General features: G+C 43.1%; 1 protein-coding gene across 1 annotated transcript in view; it reads left to right on the plus strand.

Moving 5' to 3' along the window:
- The first annotated feature begins 2,511 nt into the window (after positions 1-2,511).
- tph1a (tryptophan hydroxylase 1 (tryptophan 5-monooxygenase) a) overlaps positions 2,512-25,436 on the plus strand; it is a 28,382-nt gene continuing 5,457 nt past the window's right edge. Inside the window, exons 1-10 of the mRNA XM_055649638.1 lie at positions 2,512-4,238; positions 7,452-7,598; positions 9,524-9,707; positions 12,692-12,789; positions 15,054-15,121; positions 16,585-16,781; positions 20,576-20,711; positions 22,333-22,459; positions 22,729-22,824; positions 23,568-23,701. Of these exons, the coding sequence (XP_055505613.1) occupies positions 4,149-4,238; positions 7,452-7,598; positions 9,524-9,707; positions 12,692-12,789; positions 15,054-15,121; positions 16,585-16,781; positions 20,576-20,711; positions 22,333-22,459; positions 22,729-22,824; positions 23,568-23,701 (1,277 nt within the window). The 5' untranslated portion in view covers positions 2,512-4,148. The remainder of the gene's footprint in view (positions 4,239-7,451; positions 7,599-9,523; positions 9,708-12,691; positions 12,790-15,053; positions 15,122-16,584; positions 16,782-20,575; positions 20,712-22,332; positions 22,460-22,728; positions 22,825-23,567; positions 23,702-25,436) is intronic.

Below are 25,436 nucleotides of genomic sequence, written 5' to 3' on the forward strand. Positions count from 1 at the left end.
CATTTCATTCACTATGTGGGGCGCCCTCATCGTTGCAGCATGATCCTAGCATGGTGTGAACATTTTGCTTGGATAGCATCGTTGGACCTTTCCAATGCAGCAGTGATGATGAAGCTGCGTGTTTTCTTCTGGTAATTTTGCATCAGATGACTCCATTTCAGTAACAAGCATTAATATAATCACAACGGTGAGGCGTGGGATCATTTAAATAGCCCGAATACAACGGCAGTTTTTCAATTATATCTGACCTCTGTTAAATAGCTCTGTTAAATGATTGATCAAGCATTAGCCAGTGGTGGCCATTTGGCCCGACCACTATGGGCTAGCTGTGGAGCATCCTTGTCAGTCCCATCATCACCTGATTTTTCTGTAACCTGCCCTCTCCAAAGAGACCAACAACCGCCATCACCCAGCAGTTGTGTTTATTGTAACATTGAATTGAATTGAATTAATTTTATTAGCCAAGTATGTACACATATAAGGAAGTTGCCTTGGTGCTCTGTTCGCAAGGATAACAACACGATATACAGTAGACAATTAAAAATAAAATTATAATTTAAACACGTGAAGAATAAATTAAAATACCAGAGCAAAAGGAGGCTACAGACTTTTTGCTGTTGAGTAGAGCTACTGCTCGTAGAAAAAAAGCTGTTTCCATGTCTGGCTGTGGCGGCTTTGACAGTCTGGAGTCGCCTTCCAGAGGGAAGTGCTTCAAATAGTTTGTGGCCAGGGTGAGAGCGGTCAGAGATGATCTTACCCGCTCACTTCCTGGCCCTTGCAGTGTACAGTTCGTCAATGGTGGGGGGGGGGGGGGGGGGGGGGGGGGGGGGGGGGGGGGGGGGGGGGGGGGGGGGGGGGGGGGGGGGGGGGGGGGGGGGGGGGGGTGGGGGGGGGGGGGGTGGGGGGGGGGGGGGGGGGGGGGGGGGGGGGGGGGGGGGGGGGGGGGGGGGGGGGGGGAAGGTTGCAGCCAACAACCTTCTCAGCTGATCGGACGATTCGCTACAGCCTCCGGATGTCGTGCTTGGTGGCTGAGCCAAACCAGAAGTTGAGGACAGAATCTATGATGGCAGTATAAAACTGGACCATCATTACCTGTGGCAGATTGTGTTTTCTCCCACATATGCTGCAAATAATTTACAATGGCATATTACTCTAGCGGGACATCTTAGAGATGCGGGGGAGAACCGGGACACGCGAGGAAACAAACCCATGCGGTCAAGAGGACAACGCGAAGATTTTACTGAGACAGCGCCAGAGGTCAGGATTGAACCCGAGTCACTGGATTTGTGAGGCAGCGGCTCCAAAGAGCTGGGCTTCTATGTCGCCGCCTGGCTGGGATATTCTCAGTTGAAATAGTTCTGATATTTGTATTCAATTTACACAAGTTGTGATATTTCTTACTTAATTACACGTCTGATCTCTTAATTACACGTCTGATCTTTCCATTCAGTTTTTGATGCTCTACATTTCCCCCAGTTTTGTTACAATAGTTGGGATTGTCGGGATCCCATAGTGTCGCTACAGTTTCGACCTTACAATCGATGGCCACCAGGCCACAAATAAATGTTGGATATAATTGGGATCGCTCTCATTCATAATATTCAGGGTATTTGCATTTCAGGTAGCGATGATATTGGCAGCGTGTTTGGTTCAATAGATCCCTCTGTTTCGTTATTAGTGATCGGGATTAAAGCAGTGAAAGGGGGGAAGAAACAAGCGGAAGGATTCTATTTTCTAATTTTGCGGGACAGTGGCAGCTTTTTGGAATCCTTTCCCCAAGATCTGCTGTGCAGAGATCCTCTGCTATAAGATTTTGCTGCTGTGTTTGGTTTAACATACATCGTTCCGCAATGCGAAAGGTGAACCATGCAATGACAGAAAGGAAAATTGCGCTTTCAGTTTGCTCGCGGCAGTTGCAACATGTTGGGGATTCGAACTATTGAACGAAGTCACGAACCCCGGGCTACGAGCATTTGGGAAACCTTCGATCTAATCTTAGTGCCGGGTTTTGAAACAATGATATTTGTTGAAACAATGGGGCAGGTTAACACTTTACAGAACTCGGAGAAAAAGAAAGTACATGAAAAAAGGATGGTAGAGGAGTAACCCTGTCCCACTGCCCCTGTCCCACTTAGGAAACCTGAACGGAAACCTCTGGAGACTTTGTGCCCCATCCAAGGTTTCCGTGCTGTTCCCGGAGGTTTTTGTCAGTCTCCCTACCTGCTTCCACTACCTGCAACCTCCGGGAACCGCACGGAAACCTTGGGTGGGGCGCAAAGTCTCCAGAGGTTTCCGTTCAGGTTTCCTAAGTGGGACAGGGTGGAGAAACAATAGCCGTATAGAAGCAGCAACGTGTTCAGGAACAAAGACTGACGGCTGAGAGATGCAGCGACAGCGAGCAATGGAACAGATCTGTGGTTGAAGTCGATAAATGAAAAGTCAAAAGCACCAAAAGACGATGAAATGTTTACGAGCTAAAGAGGCGACTGGGGCAGAACGCGGAAGATGGGGGAAGGGACAGAACGAGGTAGGCAGGCGGTGATCGGGGTTTACCGTGAGAGTAAGTTTCATATCCAGGAAGGGCAGAGGTGGGACTCGAGAGGTGAAGAAGCCGAGAGTGAAAGTTGAACGGAAATCGAAAAAGAACAAAACCAAAACAGGGCGGAAAAATGGAAAGGTGAAAAAAGTAAACGAAAATCGATGAAGATGTAAAGTTAAAATATGGACAGGCATGGACGTGGAGAAATAGGTCAAGCGGAGAAGTGAGACTGAACGAGATGTAAATGTAGAACGGGGATGCGTGGATAAAGAGCCACCAAAGGGATGGCAACAGCCAGGATGGAGAGGGGTCGCGTGTGCGAGCGGCAAGGCGGTGCTGACTCAGGGAACGACCAATAGACAAAAGCTGGTACACAAAAGTGCTGGAGAAACTCAGCGGGCGCAGCAGCATGGAGCGATGGAAATAGGCAACGTTTCGGGCCGAAACCCTTCTTCAGACTAATGGGAGGAGGGCAATAGCCATTGGGGTACTGATTGGGGATGATCAGCCATTGAATGGCGGTGCTGGCTCAAAGGGCCAATGGCCTGCTCCTGCACCTATTGTCTATTGACCACAGTGCTCCGAGTAGAAACAAGGAACTGCCTCAGCGGGGCAGGCAGCATCTCTGTAAAATGATAGGTGACGTTTCGGGTCGGGGCCCCTCTTCAATTGTCCAGACTGAAGGACTTCATCTTCTCCAGAGATGCTGCCTGACCCACAGAGTTACTCCAGCACTTTGTGTCTAACCACAGAGCCCAGGAAATTGTAGAGCAGCGAGTTACTTTGTCTGCGCTCACTTCATGGGAACAGTCGTCTGCGAAAACGTCTCTGCGAATTGATTCTTGTCATCGATAACATATCATTAACATACCACCAATAGAAGTTAACGTGGTCTGAGCTAACCGTTTTACTCTTCGCGTCGACATGCTGGTTTTGAGTTCACTGACACCGGTTTAGTTGCTGTGGGTTGTACTGAAGATAGACACAAAGTGCTGGAATAACTTAGCGGATCAGGCTTAACATCTCTGGAGAATAGGAATGGGTGACGTTGGAGTCTGAACCCTTATTCTGCACTCTCTCTCCACTTCCACCCGTCTCTCCCTTTCATTGCAAGAAGTGACACTGATCCGTTGTTTGTTTTCCGGCTTTTTTTCTTGAGCTCTAACGTCATCCGGCAACGAGAGTTTATTTTGTCCCCGGGTTGTACATTCAACAGAAAAGATGATGTGTACAGGATATTAATTGCGCACGCCCTTGAAGCCCATCGCTCCTGGGTCTGAGATGGCGGGAGGTATTGTGTGTGAATGACGCGATTCTTCCTGTTTCCTTGTTTGCTCTTTCCTTGGAGATTAAGGGTAGATGGAGGGGTGGGGCGGCGCAGTGCTGGTTCCCCAGCCAGGTATAAATAGCAGCGCGCAGAAGCGGAGAGGACAAGGAGAAGGTGGCAGGTAGCAGAGTGGGGAAGAGTGCCAGTGGTAACGGAGTGCAGGGTACAGTCCCGCACAGAGGAGCACAGTGGGCGCAGCCAGGGTCAGAGAGACAGGAACCCAGGCACCGGGCAGGAGCGGGTCTTAGGGACAGACACAAAGCAAACCCGGGTTTCTGCGACATGTACTCCTTCAAGAACGAGGGACCCAGGAGAGGGCGATCCTTCGAATCCATAAACACCAGTCTGGACGAGAAACATCTCAATAACGAGGTGAGTGGCGTCGTTGGTCCCTTCGTCAAATGAATTCGTCAGATGCTTTCTGCAACATAATCCCATTATTTGAATGGAGGACAATTTTGAACTATTTTGGGGGGGAATGTTTGTCAAGATAGATAAAGCGTGAGTGTGCTTTGCAGAGGCTGTTCTCCATCCCTTCCATGTGATGGGCAAAGACTTGCCGGCTCTAGACAAGCCGAAGAAGGGATGTGTCCTAGGAGAAATGGGCTAGTCCGCAGCGGAAGGGAGAAGGGCCAGAGAGAGCGCAGAACAGTGTGAAATTGGGTCGCCCAGAGACGAAGGGTGAAGAACCCGAGGGAATGCTGACCAGTTGTTGAGTGCGGAGAGATGAAGGAGCGGGGAGAAAACTGGACACGTACGGGTTAGATGTTTAGTGTTAATTCTAAAATACGCCCGGAATAGCAACACATAGGTGAGATACTTTGGAAGCCGCGCAGAGACATCTGAATTAATGCGTTTAGATGGAAATTAAATGGGAAAAGTTAGGAAGCTGGTGTTAAATGGGGAAGAGTTTAATGTAAAATTGTAGTTATTGAAATTATCCGAATCTGATAACCTTGAAAATAAGTATTCAGGATTCACCAGTCCCAAGGCAGGTGCGGCGGTTGGCCAGGATTGTAGACAACCAATGGTTATGTTCACTATTGGAACAGTCTCCCCTCTGTCCCGCTGGACTGTGCCCTGACATCCTGCTCATTCTCCGTCACATCTGAGTACCATCCAACCCGGTCTCATTTACTTGATCGCACGCCTGAGAATGTCCGGGCTTTGGGGAATTTATTTGGGTCGCGATGGTCTTGAAATATTGCGACTGTGTAACTCGCCCACGCACGCTCCGCCAGGACCGAGTTTTAGAGGAAAACGAGACAGAGTGCTGGAGTAACTCAGTGGGTCAGGCAACATCTCTGAAGAATATGAATAGGCGACGATAGACAAAATACTGGAGGAACGCAGCGGGTCAGGCAACATCTCTAGACGAAAGGGACAGGTGACATCTCGGGTCGGAACCCTTCTTCAGACCCGAAACGTCACATATTCCTTTTCTCCAGAGATGCTGCCTGATCCGCTGAGTTCCTCCAGCATTTTGTTTCCATATTCGGTATAAATCAGCACCTGCAGTTCCTTCCTACACGCGAATAGGCGACGTTTCGGGTCAAGACCTTTCTTCAGATTTATACGTGACCCGCAAAGTTACTTCAACATTTATGTCTCGTTTTCCTCTATTGGTGTATCTGAGTTTTAGAGAAATTAGATAAAGGTACGAGATACCCATGCAAAATCGCATAACTGTAACTACCACATTGTGAACACAGTTGTACTTATCGAAAAGATCGGTAGTCCAGTGGTCATGGATTCGCCAGAAATTCGTCCAAATTTGGAGCAATCGCGGGTCCGCTGTCTCTGGCCCGTTGCCACCGCGATTCTACTGGATTTAAAGTATTAGTTTCGCGCTTAGCGGAGAGCTTTGTGCAGGTCACCATCGGTATCACTGCTTATTGTGAAGGTCACCTCGTTCTTCCGCACCGTTTGGTTACTTGGGGACAGGCTGTGATTTTTAAATCTAAAGTCTGGAGATTGAACATGGATTATTTACAGCAGCGTTTCGCTTTGGTCGGGACCCTTCTTTAGACTCTGAAGAAGATTTCTGAGGAAGGGTCCCGACCCGAAACGTCACCTATCCCTTTTCTGCAGAGATGCGGTCTGACCCGCTGAGTTACTGCAGCACTCTGTGTCTATCTTCGATATACACCAGGATTTGCAGTTCCTTTCTACACATAAAGGGTTGGGAATTGAGCGAGCATCAAATTGGTAGAAGAGGCAACATCTTGATATTATTAACTGTTGACATCCCAAACTCACATCCAGCTTCCACCTCCGACCGCTGCAGCTTCTCAGCTGTGCCAGAGGGGGATGCAATTGTTTAATCCAATGACCAGAGCCCTGTTTATTGCGCATTAACTAAAGCCAGCTATTCATAGCCGACCTGCATTAAACTCTTGTCAAATTAAGTAGGATTGTAGGATGAACTTTGCACGAAGATATAAATATAATTGGGAAAAAAATTGGAGGATTCATCTCATCCAGCGAATACACAAAGATCGCGCATCCAAGACGCGTCTAATGGATTAAACAAAAAGTGAAGGGAATCTGATCTTCTTGGATATAATTGTGCAAATATATAGTGTTTCCATGTGCTGTGGAACTAACCGTGAGATGAGAGGGGTTCGCTTTTATCTGCCCATATGGTCCAGCGGTGATGGGCCCGAGAGGTTGGCTCCATCGATCGTCGTGGGTAGAACGAGCGCCCTGTAACCGGTTCACAAAAGCACTGTACTGATACATTAACGATACATTATGATCGTTGCTATGAATCAGTGTGCCCAGTTCAGTAAGTCAACCATTACTAGTGCAGAGTTTCACTCTTTTGGACTTTAATAGCGGAATGTTTTAAAATACACATTTTTTCTCTTATAAACACCTTTCTCTTTTTCTACTTTTTCCCCCTCTCTTAATCCAGCCCTTCTTGCCATTACCTTCCATGTATGCACCTGATTTGAATTGCATTCATACACAGCAATGTACCTTTATTACAAATATTGGTTAAAGTGGCTCATCCTCAATGGAAGACTATCTGCCTGTGCTTTCAGAGAGCTACTGTTCACTAAGGTGAAGGGAATACTTGGAAAATCTTTTTCACCCAGAGAAATATGGGCTAGGGAATTCCTCTCTGTATTGTTCACAACTTGCCAATTTACATATGATAAGCACGTGCTTGTGATCCACGTAAACACAATTTTGATAGAGCACTAATGAAAAAACAATAATAGTAGGTCCCGTTGTGTACCATAACTCCTCATTTTCTAGACAAGTCTGCAACTTTTAGTATAATCAACAACGTTATCTCCAAAGCCTCACCTTCACTATGCGGCTGAGTAGAATTGTGTTGGTTCCACTTTTAACTATCCAGTTGAATACAGAAAGCCTTGTGCAATGGCCCCTCTAACCTTTCCATATCACAGTGTCAAATGCCTGCTATCTGTAAATGCATGAGATTCGATGCATTTGTTGATCATATCCAGTTTTGGTGGGCCAGATTTGTTACCGGTTGACAATTTTATAGCATAATCTCTCAGGACTGTGCCTGTCACTCTTTTGTCATTATTGGTGTATTTTACTATCTCGCAGATCAACAAATCCAATTTCTGCAAAATCGAAGAGAACAAGGAGAATAAGGAGAATTGCAATATGTCTGTGGAACGGGGAAGAGTGGCTGTAGTCTTCTCTCTGAAAAATGAGGTTGGGGGACTGGCAAAGGCACTGCGACTCTTCCAGGTAACATCACCTCAAGCAGTTTGAAGCAAACTGTGGGCTAGCATCATGCATCCCTTTTATCACATTCAAGCTTATTCCCAACATTGTATTAAAAAATATTCCCATGACCTAAGGGCAGCACAGTGGCGCAGCGGTAGAGTTGCTGCCTTACAGCAACTTTTGATCCTGACTATAGGTGTTATCTAGGTAGTTGGTACATTCTCCCTGAAACCGCCTGGATTTCCCCAGGGTGCTCCGGTATCCTCCCACACTCGATAGACATGTGGGTTTGTAAGTTAATAGGCTTTTCATAAAATTGTAAATTGTCCCTAGTGATAGAAACAGGCCTCCCACACTCCCAAAGGTCAACGTGGACTCGGTGGGCTGAAGGGTCTGTTTCTACGCTGTCTCTCTAAACTAAACTAAACTAAACTAAATTCTCCTAACAACCACCTACACTAGGGATAATTTATTTTGAACAATTAACGTAGCAGAGGCAAAATGTGAGCCATTTAGTCAGCAGCAGAGAGCAGAATCGAACTGGGGCTGCTGGATTAATGACACAGTTGCACTAACTGCTATGTCACAGTTGCTACCTTAAGGGGCCTGTCCCACTTGGCGATTTTATTCGGCGACTGCCGGCGTCATATCAGTGTCGCCAAAAGATTTTGAATATTTCAATATCCAGCAGTGACAAAAAAAATGTTGCGACACTTGAAAAAACACTGCGCGTCAAACATCGTCATGCCGCGTCACGCCACAAATCTGATACATCAGTCACTGATGTCGGCAGTCGTCGAAAAAATCGCCAAGTGGGACAGCGCCAGAGACCTGGGTTCAATCCTGCTTACAGGTGCTCTTTGTACATTCTCACAATGACCTCGTGGGTTTTCTTCAGATGCTCCAGTTTCCTTCCACACTCCAAAGACATAGAGGTTTGTTGGTTAATTGGCTTCAGTAAAGATTGGAAATTGTCCCTAGTGTGTAGGGTAGTGCTAGTGTACGGGGTGATCGCTGGTTGGTGCGGACTCAGTGGGCCGAAGGGTCTGTCTCCATGTTGTTTCTTTAACCTAAACTGTAAACTGTCTTAAATTGGAATAATTAGAAGGTGCATCTTAAATCTGGCTTTCATTCTGCTAATGCTCCCTAAATTTTGAAACTTTCTCTTACATCATACAACTCTGTTGACAATTAATTCCACCCATCTATTCTTCCCTGTGCAAAAGTGCATGAGCTAATATTGATAACCGTTTACAAAGCCTGAAGTGTGTTTAGTAAAGAATTAATAACTGGTCAAAGTGAAGCCCAGTGAATTACTAGAAATCTGAAACTAAAACATAAAATGCTGGAAAACAAGAACTTAGAATATAGAAAAGTACAGCAGGCTCTTCAGCCTACAATGCCCAAGATAAAATAATCTCCTCTGCCTGCACATGATCCACTTCCCTTCATTCCCTGCATACCCACGTGCCTGTCTAAAAGCCTCTTAAATGTCACTTTCCTAAAAGCAGTAAACGTAAGAATTAAAACATCACGTTGCACATAGATCATTAACCGGAAATGTTAATTCTGTTTCTGACTCCAAATATGCTGACTGACCTATTGAGTATTTTCAGTATTTCCATTTTTTATTTCAATTAATAGTTAATGCTTGTTGTAGCTAGCTCTCTTAAAAAGATCACAAAGTGCTGGGGTAACTCAGTGGGTCAGGCAGCATCTCTGGAGAACATGGATAGGCGATGTTTCGCGTTGAGTAAAACAGTCTGAGGAAAGGTTGATCGATGGTCAGCGAGGACTCAGTGAGCCGAAGAGCCTGTTTCCACAGGCTTTATCTCTCAACTAAAAAAACATTTGTGAGATCAAAATGCAGTCTGCCATGCAATATAATTTGAGCTTTTCCCATTTAAACCTTGTGGTTTCATGCATTGGATTTTCTCATCTTCCAGGAGAAACGCATAAACCTGGTTCACATTGAGTCTCGAAAGTCCAAGCTGAGGAACTCTGAGTTTGAGATTTTTCTTGACTGTGACAGTGACCGTGAACAACTCAATGAAGTCATCCAGATTCTGAAAAGTCACGTCAACATCGTCACTCTCAACTCACCTGACAACTCATCTGCGGAGGGAGATGGTAAGGTTGAAGCCAGTTCAATGTCGTCAATGTGTTTTCATTGATGGTGTGCCAGTGTGTGGAAGAGGACCTAGATAATTGTTATGATAATACATCCATCATTATCACTGGTCTATCTATATGAACTTAAGTGCTTGAGCATCATTGTAGGTACATCAGTCCATGCCAATATAAATATCATTTTCTATCAGGAAACATGTTGCCTTTAATCTTAACAAGTTAATCTGTATCACTGGAAATGGCTCATTGCATTATTAAAAAAATGTATGTTGCAAAATATATTATGGTAAATCTGTGGGTGTGCCATGATGTGCACATGATCATAGACACAAAATGCTGGAGTAACTCAGCGGATCAGGCAGCATCTCCGGAGAGAAGGAATGTGTGATGTTTCAGGTCTTTCAGCCCTTTTTCAGACTCATATCTCTCGACCTGACGTCTCGACCCGAAACGTCACCCATTCCATCTCTCCAGCGATGCTGCCTGACCCGCTGAGTTACTCCACCATTTTGTGTCCGTCTTAGGTGTAAACCAGCATCTGCGGTTCTTTGATACACAATTACTTATGATCGTCTGATAAGTGCCTAAAGTATACAAGATAAAGGGTAATATATCCATAGCTGTTCCATGGAGAATTGCAAACTACAATGCTTGCATCAATGCATTCAAGACTTCCATGCCTAATCAGTGCAGCATTTAAGCAGTGAAACATGATAGAGATAAGATGCTGGCATGTCTGATCATCAGATGCTGTCTGACTGAACTCAGAAGGGGTGGGGGGGCTATGTTAATTACTGAGCCATGTCTTAGATACACTTCATGTCTGAGGCCCCTCAGCTCCACACCAGATATATTCAACATGTTTAGAGCAGCCACATTCATTTGCACCCAGTCACCAAATCCCAGTGAAAAGATTAGTTTATCCAGGTCTTTTTCTCATTTTTGTTTATTTAAAAAAAAACATTTTCATTCACATTTATGTTTTAATTAACAGCAATTTAAAGTATTTTATATGTTTAAATTATCTTAAATTCAAATATGACAGTAATGTTCCTAGGTGAAATTATGAATGTCAAATAGTAGAGAAAAAAGATAATAAATAACCTTAGAGTAGCCCATTATATTAAAATCTTGAACATTGCTTAAACATTAAGGCATCAGGTGTCAACAATTGGTAAAGCAAATGATACAATAAATGATACAATATATATTCACCTAAAAATTTGGAGATGGAATGGGCAAGGACGTCGGGGATTATAAATGTAATTTATGTGTAGTGGAAGAAGATGAAAGGTTTTTCCATTGGGTATGCATGCCTTCATAGACCGAGGTAATACGTGTAAGAGTTAGGATGTCATTTTACAGGTGTACAAAATATTGAATATACTACACTATATACAAGAATATTGTGAATGGTTCTGGCTACAACACACAGGGACGATGTGGTGGTAGGTGCATAATAGATTCACCAGGATATTGCCTGGAATGGAAGGTTGCAGTTATGAAAAGAGATTGGATAGGCTAGGTTTATTCTCATTAGAATTTAGGAGGTTAAGGGTGACCTTGTAGAAGGTTAAAAAATGGTGAGCACAAGGTGAGGATAGATAGTTACAATCTGTTTCATAGGGCAGGGGGGTCAAACATTAGCTATAGGTTTAAGGTGGGGGGGGGGGGGTAATTTTGAGAGGGAGTTTTTCACACAAAGTGGTGAGTATCTGGAATGAGCTGCCAGTGAAGATGGAATTACAGTGTTTAAAATGTGTTTGGGTAAATATTTGCAGAGGAAAAGGGCAGAGGGATATGGTCTAATACAGGCAAATAGGATTAGAGGAGATAGGCATCACAATGGAGGTGGGCTGAGAGAGCCTGTTTCTGTGCTGTTCTTTTCTATGCATCTTTGTCTTTTGTTATATAAGTACAGAATATGACGTCTCCAATCTCTGTGTGTTTCTATTTAAGTACAGTTTATTACTTATTTCTATCAGGCTCTATGGAAATGGAATATTATTTATCTGCTCTATGTGGTTTCTCTTATTGATATAGAATATAAACTGTTGCCTTTTTTAATAAATAAATATTAGCCATGTATTGTCTGCCTTTTTCTAAATGGAGAATATCAGTTTGCAATATTTGCCTTTTCCTTTACATATGTTTTTTTATATCTATCTGCAATGTGTGATTTTAATGAATGTGGATTATTTTATATACAGAATTGCATGATCTATTTGTCATAGCTATCTGTATATAATCATGGGGTGATACCTGTCGAGATGCGTCTACCCCTTTGTAAATATACTGTTACTCCTCTATAGTAAGCAAGTTTCTCAATGTAAAAGTGAAGTATTATCCTTCTGTAATCTTGATGCTTTTCTTTTATAAATATTGAAATATATTATCCGACCGAAAGATCTGTACCTTTCTCTTTAGATATTTAGAATATTACTTATCTTTCATATGCCTGTCTACGTTTCAGTATAAGTAGTATTGACTTAAGTATTCTTAGTGATGTTCTTTACACATTTATAGATTATTCTGTGTGTAATGATCTTTGTTCTGATTCAGGTGTGCAATATCAGGTGTGTTTACTTTGTTAGTCCCATGAAAATGATACATAGGTCTCATTATTTCTCTTTACATTGATATATCATTACTGGGCTTGGATTGCATCTTACTCTTTGCTTTTTAATTAATGTGTAAATCAATTTTCAGTTATAATTATCAAAGCTCAGAGAAAATCCTCCTTATTTTCTAATCTGCTGTGATTGGCGTTTCTGCATTCAGATCAACATCACCTGTTTCCTTCTACAAATTAATTCCCAACAAGGCTATAGATTCATCACAGGATCCCAAATACTATTATTCAGTGTAAATGTTGCTTCTGACTGTAATACTGTGTGAATGGTGAAGATTTGCTGGTTTTTTTTTTAGCATTTTCCTGTGCTGATATGTATGGATTTAATTTAATTATCCACCTCTCTGTACAGATATGGAATCTACGTGGTTTCCAAAGAAGATATCAGATCTAGATAAATGTGCAAACCGGGTGCTGATGTACGGCTCCGACCTGGATGCAGATCACCCGGTATGGAACTGGTTTCTCATTTTGCTGAGATCACACGTGCTTGCTCTCTGCCTCTTCCTCTTGATCTTCTTCACCTTTAATTGCTGACTTTTTAAAATGACACATTGCCACGATAGTCACTTTAAATCATTGTTTTAGTTGACCACTGATTCGCGTCTATGACAGTTAGACATTGATATAACTAATACAGGTCTACCACCAATTTTCTGGCACCCTTGGTTCCACAGCCTTGCTGCATTATCCGTTTTGTCAGACCAACAGAGGTCATGACCTCAGGGGGCCAAGATACTGGCCTGCAAAGTTGGCCTTGGAAGTTGGCCATGGGAATGGATCTGTCGGCTCTGGCCAGGTCGGAGTTCCAGAGCCCCGGCCACAGGTGACAAATTCAACCTGCTGGTATTAATTAAATTAGGCGGTCAGACCCTCAAACAGCTTAAGCAGCTTGTAGGATGATTATCTATCATAGACACCAACAGCAAGGAATGATCAGCCTATCAACATTATTTTCTCCACAGATAGAGCACTGCTTAAGCCCATTTTCAATTTTTTCCGATTTAAAGAAATTAATGATACATGGATATTTGGCGGCAGCAAGCCGGCAAAAGGCCATTGTGTGTACGAGGGCCAGAGCTGGAATAAACTTTATCCAGAGATGAACTCTCGCATTCACGGGGAAGCTGCCTGTGTCACCTATTCTGGGATGATTCAGTGAATACATCAGTGTAGTGACATCAGAGGCAGACTTCATTCTGAACCTTCTGTATTTTGTAGTCGGCAGGGCAGTACTCTGCATATCGCCAACTTGGACAATTTTACATTTTTATCAGGCCAATTAATCAAGCCAATTGACCTACAAACCTGTACGTCTTTGGAGTGTGGGAGGAAACCGAAGATCTCGGAGAAAACCCACGCAGATCACAGGGAGAACGTACAAACTCCATACAGACAGCACCCATAGTCGGGATCGAACCCGGGTCTCTGGCGCTGCATTTTGCTGTAAGGCAGAAACTCTACCGCTGTGCCACCGTGACCACACCATCATTGGATTTTTTTATACACAGCATTCATTTTCCTTTTCTGAAGAAGTGTTTCGGCCCGAAACGTTGCCTTTTTCCTTCGCTCCATAGATGCTGCTGCACCCGCTGAGTTTCTCCAGCTTTTTTGTGTACCTTCATTTTCCTTTTGCCTGATCTCCCTACTTGAGAACTGTGATTGTTGGCAGGCTAACTGTAGCTCTTGCAACGCCACCCATTATGTGTGAGTTGCAATAAGGAGGGTCAGACTTGACCCAGTTACCTATTCCCTGAAATCCATTTGCATCAGAGGCGTGGTTGAGGATGGTCACTGTGTGAAGACTAAAAGTGAGCAACAGGTTCATTTTATTACTGGGCACAATGGTACAGATATACATTGCCCCAGTGATTGGCTATGGACCTTCTTGGTCTGAGTGGCACATTGCGATTAATTCATCGAATGTTTAGTTTCAGTTCAGAGATACAGCATGGAAACAGGGCTTAGGCCCATCGAATCCACACCACCATTGATCACCCATTCACAATAGTTCAATGTTATCCCACTTTCCCACTTCCCACATACTAAGGGCAATTTACAGAGGCCAATTAACCTACAAACCCGTACGTCTTTAGGATGTGAGAGGAAACTGGAGAGGCAACCGGAGGAAATCCGCATTGCCACAGGGAGAATGTGCAAACTCCACACAGACAGCACCCGAGGTCAGGATCGAATTTGGGTCTCTGGTGCTGTGAGGCAGCACTACTGTGCCACCCATCACCTAGAATGGCTAGCTGAGGTGAAACACATCTGAGTAAACTCTGATATAATTTAGAATTTATTTTCATGATTACTGTCACTCTTCAATGTTTATATTGTTAATGTTCAATGTTAAAACAATAAGGGGGGGGGGGGGGGGGGGGGGTTTTTTTTTATAAAATCTTCAATGACTTCAATAGTCTAGGCCTCCACTCCTCACCTCCGGTCACTCTACACCTCCATCTCCCATCAGGAAGGTCTTAAAACCCTCCGTTTCTTCCTCAACCGCAGAACCGGCCATTTTCCATCTACTAATACTCTCCTCTGCCTAACAGAGCTGGTCCTTACCCTTAACAACTTCGCCTTCGACTTCTCACACTTCTTCCAAATCCAAGGCATAGCTATGCATTAGCATTTTGTGTCTATCTTCAATGTTTCAATGATTGCGAGAATGACTGAATACTTCCTCCATTTCTTTATTCTGACTTCAAAAGGGATTCAAAGACAATGTATATCGAAAGAGGAGAAAATACTTTGCTGATCTGGCCATGGACTACAAGCAGTAAGTGCACAGTTTATAATCCTGAAATACCATCCTATACCAGTTGTAAGAGCATTATTTTATGTTATAATTTTTTTTAGTTTAGTTTAGTTTAGAGATACAGAATGGAAGCAGGTCCTTCCACCGAGTCCACGCTGACTATTGATCACCCGTTCACATTAATTCTATGTTATCCCACATTCTCATCCACTTCCTCCACACTAGGGGCAATTTACAGAGGCCACTTAACCTACAAACCTGCACTTCTTTAGGATGTGGGAAGAAACCAGTGCACCCGGGAAAAATTCACATGGTTCCAACCTTCACACAAACAACACCCTAGGTCGGGATCGAACCCGGGTCTCTCACACTGTGGGCAGCGGCTCTAACAGTTTTGCCACTGTGCTGCCCAACTGTAGCAACATGTTTGGTGACATTATCTTCACTCCCATTATGCTACATTCCTCAGTCTGGGGAAGTTACTGTGGGAAAGCCTGAGCTCAAGGGATGCGATGGGTGGCTGGCGAATTTACATTCAGGATGAGGAATTTTGAGACGTGATTCAAACTCATTCCATTTCAAGAAACCACTGTCGGTATAGAACAATTTACAAATGCTGCCCTGTTTCAGTGGGACAAGAAGGTATCTGGCCCAGGGGAATTGTAATCAAAAGTTGGCAGGCAAATTGTATGGAGGGCTGACTTTAAGGTAGAGATGTCTCATTTGTAGATCTGGTTCTCGGGAATGGAAGCTGTCATTTGCACCAAGTTGCGGTGAGAGGAATATTCATGAGATGCGATTAGAACATTATAAAATTAATGTTTGTTATAGAAAAATAAAAGGAGTAATTCAAAGTTTAAACAAAACATAACTTTTAAAAGTTTGTTTTAAGTGGAATAATGCCAGTTTTGGAGGGATGGGTGTGATTCTTGTGCAGGTAAACTCACCTCTCACTGATCTCCAACAATTCATTATTAAACAATACATCTATGGAAATGGTCATAGTTGTTATCAGATACATCCTTGTCTCATTCCTCACCTTCTCTGCAAACACCACTAACCACACAACATTCCAAGATATATGTGATCCTCTAGTTCCGTCCATTTGTGCTTCCATAGTTTGCTCCAACAGTGGCAACTGTGTCATCAGCTGTCAAAGCCTAAGATCTGAAATTCACTCCTTTATGATGTCCCTTAAAACCTAGCTTTTTTAAAAATCAATTCTTGATCATATGCTCCAATATTTTGTTGTGAGTTAAAAACTTCCAAGGCAGACTGTTGTTGATAGGAAATGTTGATATTGGCACCATGAGAATTGATGGAAAAGCATTTCTTTCCCACAAGAGTAAATATCCCTGACTGAGCACAACGTCACAAAGAACTATTACATAATAGGATGTTGGTGTGAAATGGACTGAGATGCTGTAGTGACCACTCACAGCTGGTATGCAAGGCCACCTAAAATTAATTGTGACCTTCCTCAGTGGCGATCCCATTCCACGGATAGAATTTACTGAGGAAGAAGTAAAGACCTGGGGCACCGTTTTCCGAGAGTTGACTAAGCTGTATCCAACCCACGCCTGCAGAGAATATCTCAAGAACCTGCCTCTGCTAACAAAATATTGCGGCTACAGGGAGGACAATATCCCTCAGTTGGAAGACGTCTCAAAGTTCCTTAAGGGTGAGTTGCAGAAATCATTATACTGTGGAAAATCATGAATTTGATTTTACTTTCTGATGTAATAACTGCTGTGTCATTGTACAACTGGTAAAGCATCTCATGGTGTCAGTAAATAATGATCAATAGCATCTAGTATCGTGCTCTGAAGTTGCCTGTCATATGCTTTACCCTTGCTGTATGGGGCTAGGGCCACACATTATCCCTTGTGGTTGCAAGTTACACATTCTCTGATTTGATACTATGAATCACAGTACCTGATTTGACACCATGAGTCTCCTCCAGGTTTGATGCTAAAATAGGTTATATTTTGGGACATAAAGAACTGCAGATGCTGGAAACTTGAGCAAATCATTAAGTACTGGAGGAACTCGGTGGGTCAGGCAGCGTCTGTGGTGGAAATGGACAGGTGTCAGGTCGGAACCCTTCTTCAGACTGCATTTTGATGCCTATGTTAGATATTTTCTCTGCTTTGTAATCAATTATCAATTACAATCAGGACTGTGCCTACTCTATACAATATCTAATCTTTTCATGATGTGACCTAGGGACTATTGGTTATGTGAGCTGATACAGTCATGCCCTGTCTAGTCTTTTAAAATTGAACAATGGAGTAAGGAGGTCAAATATAAACAAATGGGTTGATTTAATTATCCAAACCATAAATCGACTAAGAAATTAATAGAATGGTTGAGATTAATTTTGTACATTTTTCTTGGAACAACTATAATGTACTTATCAGTGGAACCTGCCTGGCCAGCGATTCCATTAATTCCATGAATTCATTGAATAATTATTGTCGGCTAATAGATTCTGGCTTCCTACTGTGAACACATCATCCCAGGAGCTCATTCAACACACAATTTTGCTGACTCAACAGTTTGCATATTACATGGTGTTTGAAAACGCAAAATAAAGTGTATTTTCACAGTGAAGGCGGGATTTCGGTTGGTGGTGGTTTGGGAGATAATCATCCTGGCAAGTAAATATATCACTTAAAATGGATCTATCCTAAGTGTTGGACTCCATGGCTCAGTCAGATTCATTTACTAACGCTAAAGCAGGCTGACAGTATTTTGACGGCTGTATGTGTGAGTGGCCATGCCAACATCAGGATATATGTACATGATCCTGAACCAAAATTCCCAAAGATCACCTCTGGGCGGCACTGTGGTGCAGTGTCCCGGGTCCCGGGTTCGATCCTGACTATGGGTACCTTGTGTACGGAGTTTGTACGTTCTCCCTGTGACTGCTTGGGTTTAGACCAGGTGCTCTAGTCTCCTCCCATACGCCAAACACCTACATGCTTGTTGGTTAATTGGCTTCTGTAAATTGTCCCTAAAAGAAACATAGAAACATAGAAATTAGGTGCAGGAGTAGGCCATTCGGCCCTTCGAGCCTGCACCGCCATTCAATATGATTATGGCTGATCATCCAACTCAGTATCCCGTACCTGCCTTCTCTCCATACCCCCTGATCCCCTTAGCCACAAGGGCCACATCTAACTCCCTCTTAAATATAGCCAATGAACTGGCCTCAACTACCCTCTGTGGCAGAGAGTTCCAGAGATTCACCACTCTCTGTGTGAAAAAAGTTCTTCTCATCTCGGTTTTAAAGTATTTCCCCCTTATCCTTAAGCTGTGACCCCTTGTCCTGGACTTCCCCAACATCGGGAACAATCTTCCTGCATCTAGCCTGTCCAACCCCTTAAGAATTTTGTAAGTTTCTATAAGATCCCCTCTCAATCTCCTAAATTCTAGAGAGTATAAACCGAGTCTATCCAGTCTTTCTTCATAAGACAGTCCTGACATCCCAGGAATCAGTCTGGTGAACCTTCTCTGCACTCCCTCTATGGCAATAATGTCCTTCCTCAGTGTAGGATAGTGATGTGTAGGATAGTGCTAGAGTACAGGATGATCACTGGTCAGAGAGGACTCGGTGGGCTGAGGGAGGCTGTTTCCACGCTGTATTTCTAAAGTCTAATGTTGGGCCTCCCATGGATCATTTTCTCAAATGCAGGGAGTACATGTTTTTGAATCATGTAGAGCACATAAACATGAGACCACATGATTCAATCCAGTTTCTAACACAGAGGCTCAGTGTGGGAACTATGAATAGGTACTTTGGAAACCGTACACTGTTCCCCAGGACTTGAACACCCGTATTGGAAATTCCAATATACAAAAAAATAAATACAAAGAAATACTGCAGTTCAGGGGAACACCGGTCACATTTCCTTTAAGTATCCTAATACAGAGGCATGTTATTCCTCAGCAACCAGTATAATTCAACCGGGCAATAACTGGAGTGAGGGTATTTACTAGGACAGATGGATGATATTTATATTATATTCATCACATATGTATGAAATGATCCCAAATTAATTACTTTCTCTGTGAAACCTATGTGTTCCACCAGTTTGTGGAGACTAACCATTAACAAGGTCAAGACCTGAAATTATCAGATACAGAAAAGGTTTCGAGAGTATCGCTGCAAATGAGTCAGCACAGAAACAGGCCCTTCAGTCCAACTCTGGAAGGCCTGGATTGAATGCATGTTTTCACTAGTGGGAGAGGCCAGGACCTCACAATAGAAGGACGTACCTTTAGAAAAGAGATGAGGAGGAATCTCTTTAGTCAGAGGACAGTGAATCTGTGAAATTCATTGCCACAGGCAGCCAAGTGATAGGGTATGTTTAAAGCAGTGATTGACAGATTCTTGCTTATTAAGGGTGTCAAAGATTATGAGGCGAAGGCAGGAGAATTAGGTTGCGAGAGAAAGATTGATCAACCATTTTTGGAGTCGACTCAATGGGCTAAATGGCCTAATTCTGCTTCTATGATGAATGCATTTATGAACTCGTCCATGTCGACCAAAATGCCCCATCTAAACTAGTTCCATTTGCCCATGCCTGGTCCATATTCCTCCAAAGTTTTCCTATCCATTTACATATCCAAATGTCTTTTAAAATTGTTATTGTACCTACCTCAAATACTTCATCTGCCAGTTCGTTCCATAACCCCACAACCTTCTGTATGAAAAAGCTGCTCCTCAGGTTCCTATTGCCCCTCTCACCTTGAACCTTTGCCCTCTAGTTCTGGATTCCTTAGGAAAAAGCCTCTGTGCATTCTCTCTGCTACCATTAGTTTGGAATCATTTACGATATTTAACGGGCGAGAAACTGGTTTGCTGACGTAAAATATATGTTATGATGAGAAATGAAGAAAGGACTAAAAACAAGGATTAAAAGAGATAAAGTTGTATGACGAACATGTGACTGAATGTCCTGGCCGAGTTCTGAATGGAATAGTACTGATCGGAGGAGTTATCCTTTCCCAATCCAGACTTTATAGCGATCTTCCATTTCTAAAATGATGACTGAAGTTGACAACATTGTTCCACGAACATTGTTTATATTGTGAAAGTTCAAGTGTAGGGAACACAAGGAATTTGGTGGTGAAAAAGAGAGTTAGATGCTTTTATTGTACAGTGAAATAACCTGGAAAGGCAACTGCAGTGGACCTTATTTGAGACATTCTAGAAAGAAAAGAATGTTGGGTGAGGTGGTGTGAGATTAGGTTAATTGACTTAAAAGGGATAAACATGTTGGTTGAAACGCTGCAAACCAACATTGAGTAATCAATCCTGTGTTCTTGTCCATTCTTGACATTCATTTAATTGCTCAATTTACGTGGTAACTTAAATATCACTGTACATTAATTGGTGCATGTGACAATAAATGTGAACTTAAATCACTTCTTTCGCTTATGCTGTAACTCTTTGCACTTACCTTTTAGAACTGTCTGGGTTCACTATCCGACCAGTGGCTGGATACCTGTCTCCTCGGGACTTCCTGGCAGGTCTGGCTTTCCGAGTCTTTCATTGTACTCAATATGTGAGGCACAGTTCAGACCCTCTGTACACACCTGAACCGTGAGTGTTTCATTTGCTGCAGTCCTGTGTGATATTGAACAGTGGGTACGGCAGAGCAGCCCAGTAGGACAGCATGAGATGTTTATGCGGAGCAACACATTTATTTAATTTAATAAAAGTCAGAGACCACTGCTGCAAATAAAGGCTCTTTAATACCTCTGCCAAGACTTAAGAGTGAGCCCCAACATTTAAATATAGTTTGTATTACAGCCTAAGTGACAACTGTTCCTAATTTCATTAGTAGAAGATGTATAATGGGACTCAGGAAGGAATACGTTATAAGATTCAGGTGGGAAACCTGATCAGTTATTCGACACTAATGGTGTTGGCGATGTAACAGATGTATCTAATGCCCTTGCAGACTGTTGCTTACATGCCTTAGGTAAACTGATTAATATTAAAAGTCAAATGTATTCCAATGAGTTCCAATGTAAATACTATGGCAGTTGTTCACTGCCGTGAATTCTCAATGAAGATGGATTTAAAATGCAGAGCACAATTTACATTTAGAAGGAATTGAGAAGAGTTTTTTCTTAAGCTCATAAGTGAAAGGAGTAGAATTAGGCTATTCGGCCCATCAAGTCTACTCCGCCATGATTGAATGGCAGATCTATTTCTCCCTCATAAACTCCATTCTCCTGCCTTCTCCCCATAACCCCTGACACCCGTACTAATCAAGAATCTATCTTTGCCTTAAAAATATCCATTGATGGCCTCCACTGCCTTCTATTGCAAAGAATTCCACAGATTGACCACCCTCTGACTAAATAAATTCCTCCTGATCTCCTTCCTAAAGGAATGTCCTTTAATTCTGAGGCCATGACCTCTAGTCCTAGACTCTCCAAATAGTGGCAAAATCCTCTCCACATCTACTCTATCCAAGCCTTTCACCATCCAGCAAGTACAGGCCCAGTGTTGTCAAACGTTCATAAGTGAACCCACTCATTCCTGTGATCATTCTTGTAAACCTCCTCTGGACCCTCTCCAGGGCCAGTACATCCTTCCTCAGATATGGTGCCCAAAATTGCTCACAATACTTCAAATGCGGCCTGACCAGCGTCTTATAGATCCTCAGCATTACAGCCCTGTTTTTGTATTCTAACCCTCTTGAAATAAATGCTAGCATTGCATTTGCCATGTCTGTATGGGTGAATGAATGTCACCCATAACACCAAGTTGCAGACCAATCCCATTGTACTAATTAGACATTACAAAATACACAATTAGTGTAGATGGGCAAAAGGGCTGGCATGAATATGATGGGCTGAAGAGCACAGTTCCATGCTGAAAACTCAATGACTGTGATAAATCTACAGCTTCACAGCCTGACATAAACATGTCTTAGTAAGGATGTTGACCTCACAGGACAAAGCCAAAAGCTTCCTCCATGAAAATATATATTGATAACCATTAGATTGCGTTTTTATCCTCAAAGTATTGTGATATTTGTTTTCTATTTATTGCAATGTTGCTGTCCAAATTATGTCTTTAATTGGATTTTAATTGTAACGTGTACAGTTTAGTATTTTGTTCACCCCCTGTATAGACAATGCCATAGTTTTAGGTCACAGCATCTTTTTTTATTCTCTCATTGGAAAGTATTGTGTGTTTTTGCTTTCAGTGACACATGCCATGAGCTGATGGGACATATTCCCCTTCTGGCTGAGCCAAGTTTTGCCCAGTTTTCTCAGGAGATTGGCTTGGCCTCTCTGGGAGCCTCTGATGAAGCAGTTCAGAAACTAGCCACTGTAAGTCACAGCAACATTGCGAGCAGGTTTTAATTGGTACTAGACCAAGGCTGGACCAGTTGGGTCCCGTCCCCTCAACGCGCGGTTGCGGGGGTGGAGGGGGCCTGCGGCATCACACACACTAACCATCCCCCAAACGCACAGGGGGGGAGGGAGGGGGGGGGGGGGGGGGGGGGAGGGAGGGAGGTAGGGAGGGGGAGGGGAGAGGGGGGGCAGAGAGAGGTTAGCTGAATTTTACTGATCCTTTTCACTGTTGATTTATTTTATAGTGTTACTTCTTCACTGTGGAGTTTGGACTGTGTAAACAGGATGGCCAGCTGAGAGTGTATGGGGCAGGTCTGCTGTCCTCTGTCAGTGAGCTGAAGGTGAGAGTTATTCTGAGGCTGGGATCTGCACATGGACCTGCACAATTACCATCAAAATGTGATGGAAGGATACTTTCCCTGTATCATCGTTTTCCTCTGCAAGGTGTTTTATCTGGAATTATCCTGTGTATAAGGATATTATCACCTGCAGATCCTCCAACCCTTAATCTCACCATTGCACCTTTCTCTGATCTCCAGCCCTCATTCTCACCATTGCAAGTATTCAGGTCTATTTCTATTTTTACAAAATCTATTCTGTGTTCCTCTTTTCCTTCCTAGGCTCCAGCTGCAATAGTTCATAGTTTCTACACGATAAACTATTATCTAACAAATCCCAAGAACTCTGAAACTCTTCACTTCCTTTGGTCGCTTCACCACCTCCCATCCTGACATCTTTAAAGTGTTGCATCTGAATTGACCTCATGTTTAGAGTTGGTGGTGATCTGCATTTTTTTTTAACCATTCTTTTACGCATTACCCATGCAGGAGTACTGAAGTTGCAAAGCTCTCTTTTAAAGAAAAGACAGAAAGTGCTGGAGTAACTCAACAGTTCAGGCAGCATCCATGGAGAACTTGAAAGAGTCTGTAGAAGGATCCTGACCCAAAACATCACCTATCCGCTGCCTGATTCACTGAGTTACTCCAGCACTTTGTGTCTTTTTTGGGGTAAACCAGCATTTGCAGTTCCTTGTTTCTACCTTTCTGTTGAAGACCACTGATCTGTGCATTCTATTACGTTGCAGTACTCGCTCTCGGGAAATGCCAAGGTGAAGCCTTTCGACCCGAAAGTCACTTGCAAACAGGAGTGTCTCATCACCACATTTCAAGATGTTTATTTTGTTTCAGAAAGTTTTGAGGATGCAAAAGAAAAGATGAGGTGAGTAGACAGGGGACTTGGGGTAAGGGGAGTGAGGACTATGCATTGAATTAAACATAGGACTCTATTCAGACCCATGGTGTTTGTGGTGTATATTAAAAATTAGATGACAATGGAGGGGGTGTGATATAGAAGTTTGCAGATTATACAAAAAAATGATTGTGTGGTTGACAGGGAGGAAGAAAGTTGCAATTTGAAGGAGGATAGGAATGGTCAGCTCAGTTGATCGTCCGTCAATAAATGGAATTCAGTCCAGAGAAGTGTAAGGTAATGCATTCAGTGTGGTTGCGGGTAGGGAGAGGGTTGGTGTGGCAACAAGACAAGGATTATACAATAACTGGAGCGTTACTGAGAAACAGGGAAACTATGGATAACTCCATATAGGTGGCAAGGCAGATTAATAAGATGGATAAAAAGGCTTAACATATGCATTTCTTCATCAGCTGAGGAGACAGAATGTGAAAGCTAGGAGGTTATTTAATAACTATATACAACAATAGTCAGACCAGAGATAGACACAAAAAGCTGGAGTAACCCAGCAGGACAGGCAGCATCTCTGGAGAGAAGGAATGGGTGACGTTTCGGGTCGAGACCCTTCTTCAGACATCGGTTAAAACAAGCATGTGCAGTTCCTTCTTACACAATAGTCAGACCAGTTTTAGTACTGCATAGAGTTCTGGCCATCATATTGCAAGGTAGGTGTGGGTGTGGAGAAGATTGATAAGTAAGTTGTCAGGCCCAGGCCATTTTAGTTGAAAGGATTGGATTTGCTGTGATTATTTTCTTTGATATAGAGGTTGAGGTCTGTTTACAATTGTGAGTGGGCTAGAGAGAGGAAATGGAGTCTGTTTCTCTTCGAAAAAGGGTCAAAAAGTAGGAGGAACAGATTGACAATAATTGGTAATGGGCTTAGTGGAGAAATGAAAGAGAAGATTTCACCAAGTGGTTGGTTGGGATCTGGAACTTGCTGCGTAGCAGGGCAGGAGAAGCAGGCACCTTCACCACATTTAAAATGTACCTGGATATGTACTTGAACAGCAGTGACCTATAGGGCCTGGCATGGTCCAGAAGGTGGGATTAGTTGGTCTGTTCTCTCTCAACTGGCACAGGCGTAATTAGACAAATAGTCTCCATCTGTAACAACACATTTGTATTAATTGTGTGAATTCATGGCACAACTGGCTCTGGTTAACAAAAGAAAAAGGAAAATTAACCACAGATTCCACAGGAAAGTTCATGTGAATATCTGTTGAAATTCATCTCCCTTTGCTGTTCATTTCTCGGGAACAGACTGACTGTTATAGGCTTTCTGCTACCTTATTCAACTGGTTACTCCTCGTGTGTGAATCACTACAGCCAATCTACCATAGGCAATATTGGTCATGGTGTATCATGGCTTATGTCAACTACAATTCAAATAGATAATCTTACACAGATGAGTTAATGGTTGATGATCGGGGCGGCACAGTGACGCAGTGGTAGAGTTGCTTCCTTACAGCTCCAGAGACCCTGATTCAATCCTGACGATGGGTGCTGGCTGTATGGAGTTTGAACGTTCTCCCTGTGACCCGCGAGGCTTTTCTCCGGGTGCTCCAGTTTCCTCCCACACTCCAAAGACTTACAGTTTTGTAGGTTAATTGGCTTTGATAAAACATTGTTAATTGTCCCTAGTGTATAGGATAGTGTTTGTATACTGGGATTACGGATCGGCACGGACTCGGTGGGCTGAAGGGCC

This window comes from Leucoraja erinacea, chromosome 18 (genome assembly GCF_028641065.1).
Source record: "Leucoraja erinacea ecotype New England chromosome 18, Leri_hhj_1, whole genome shotgun sequence".
Classification (NCBI taxonomy): Eukaryota; Metazoa; Chordata; class Chondrichthyes; order Rajiformes; family Rajidae; genus Leucoraja; species Leucoraja erinaceus.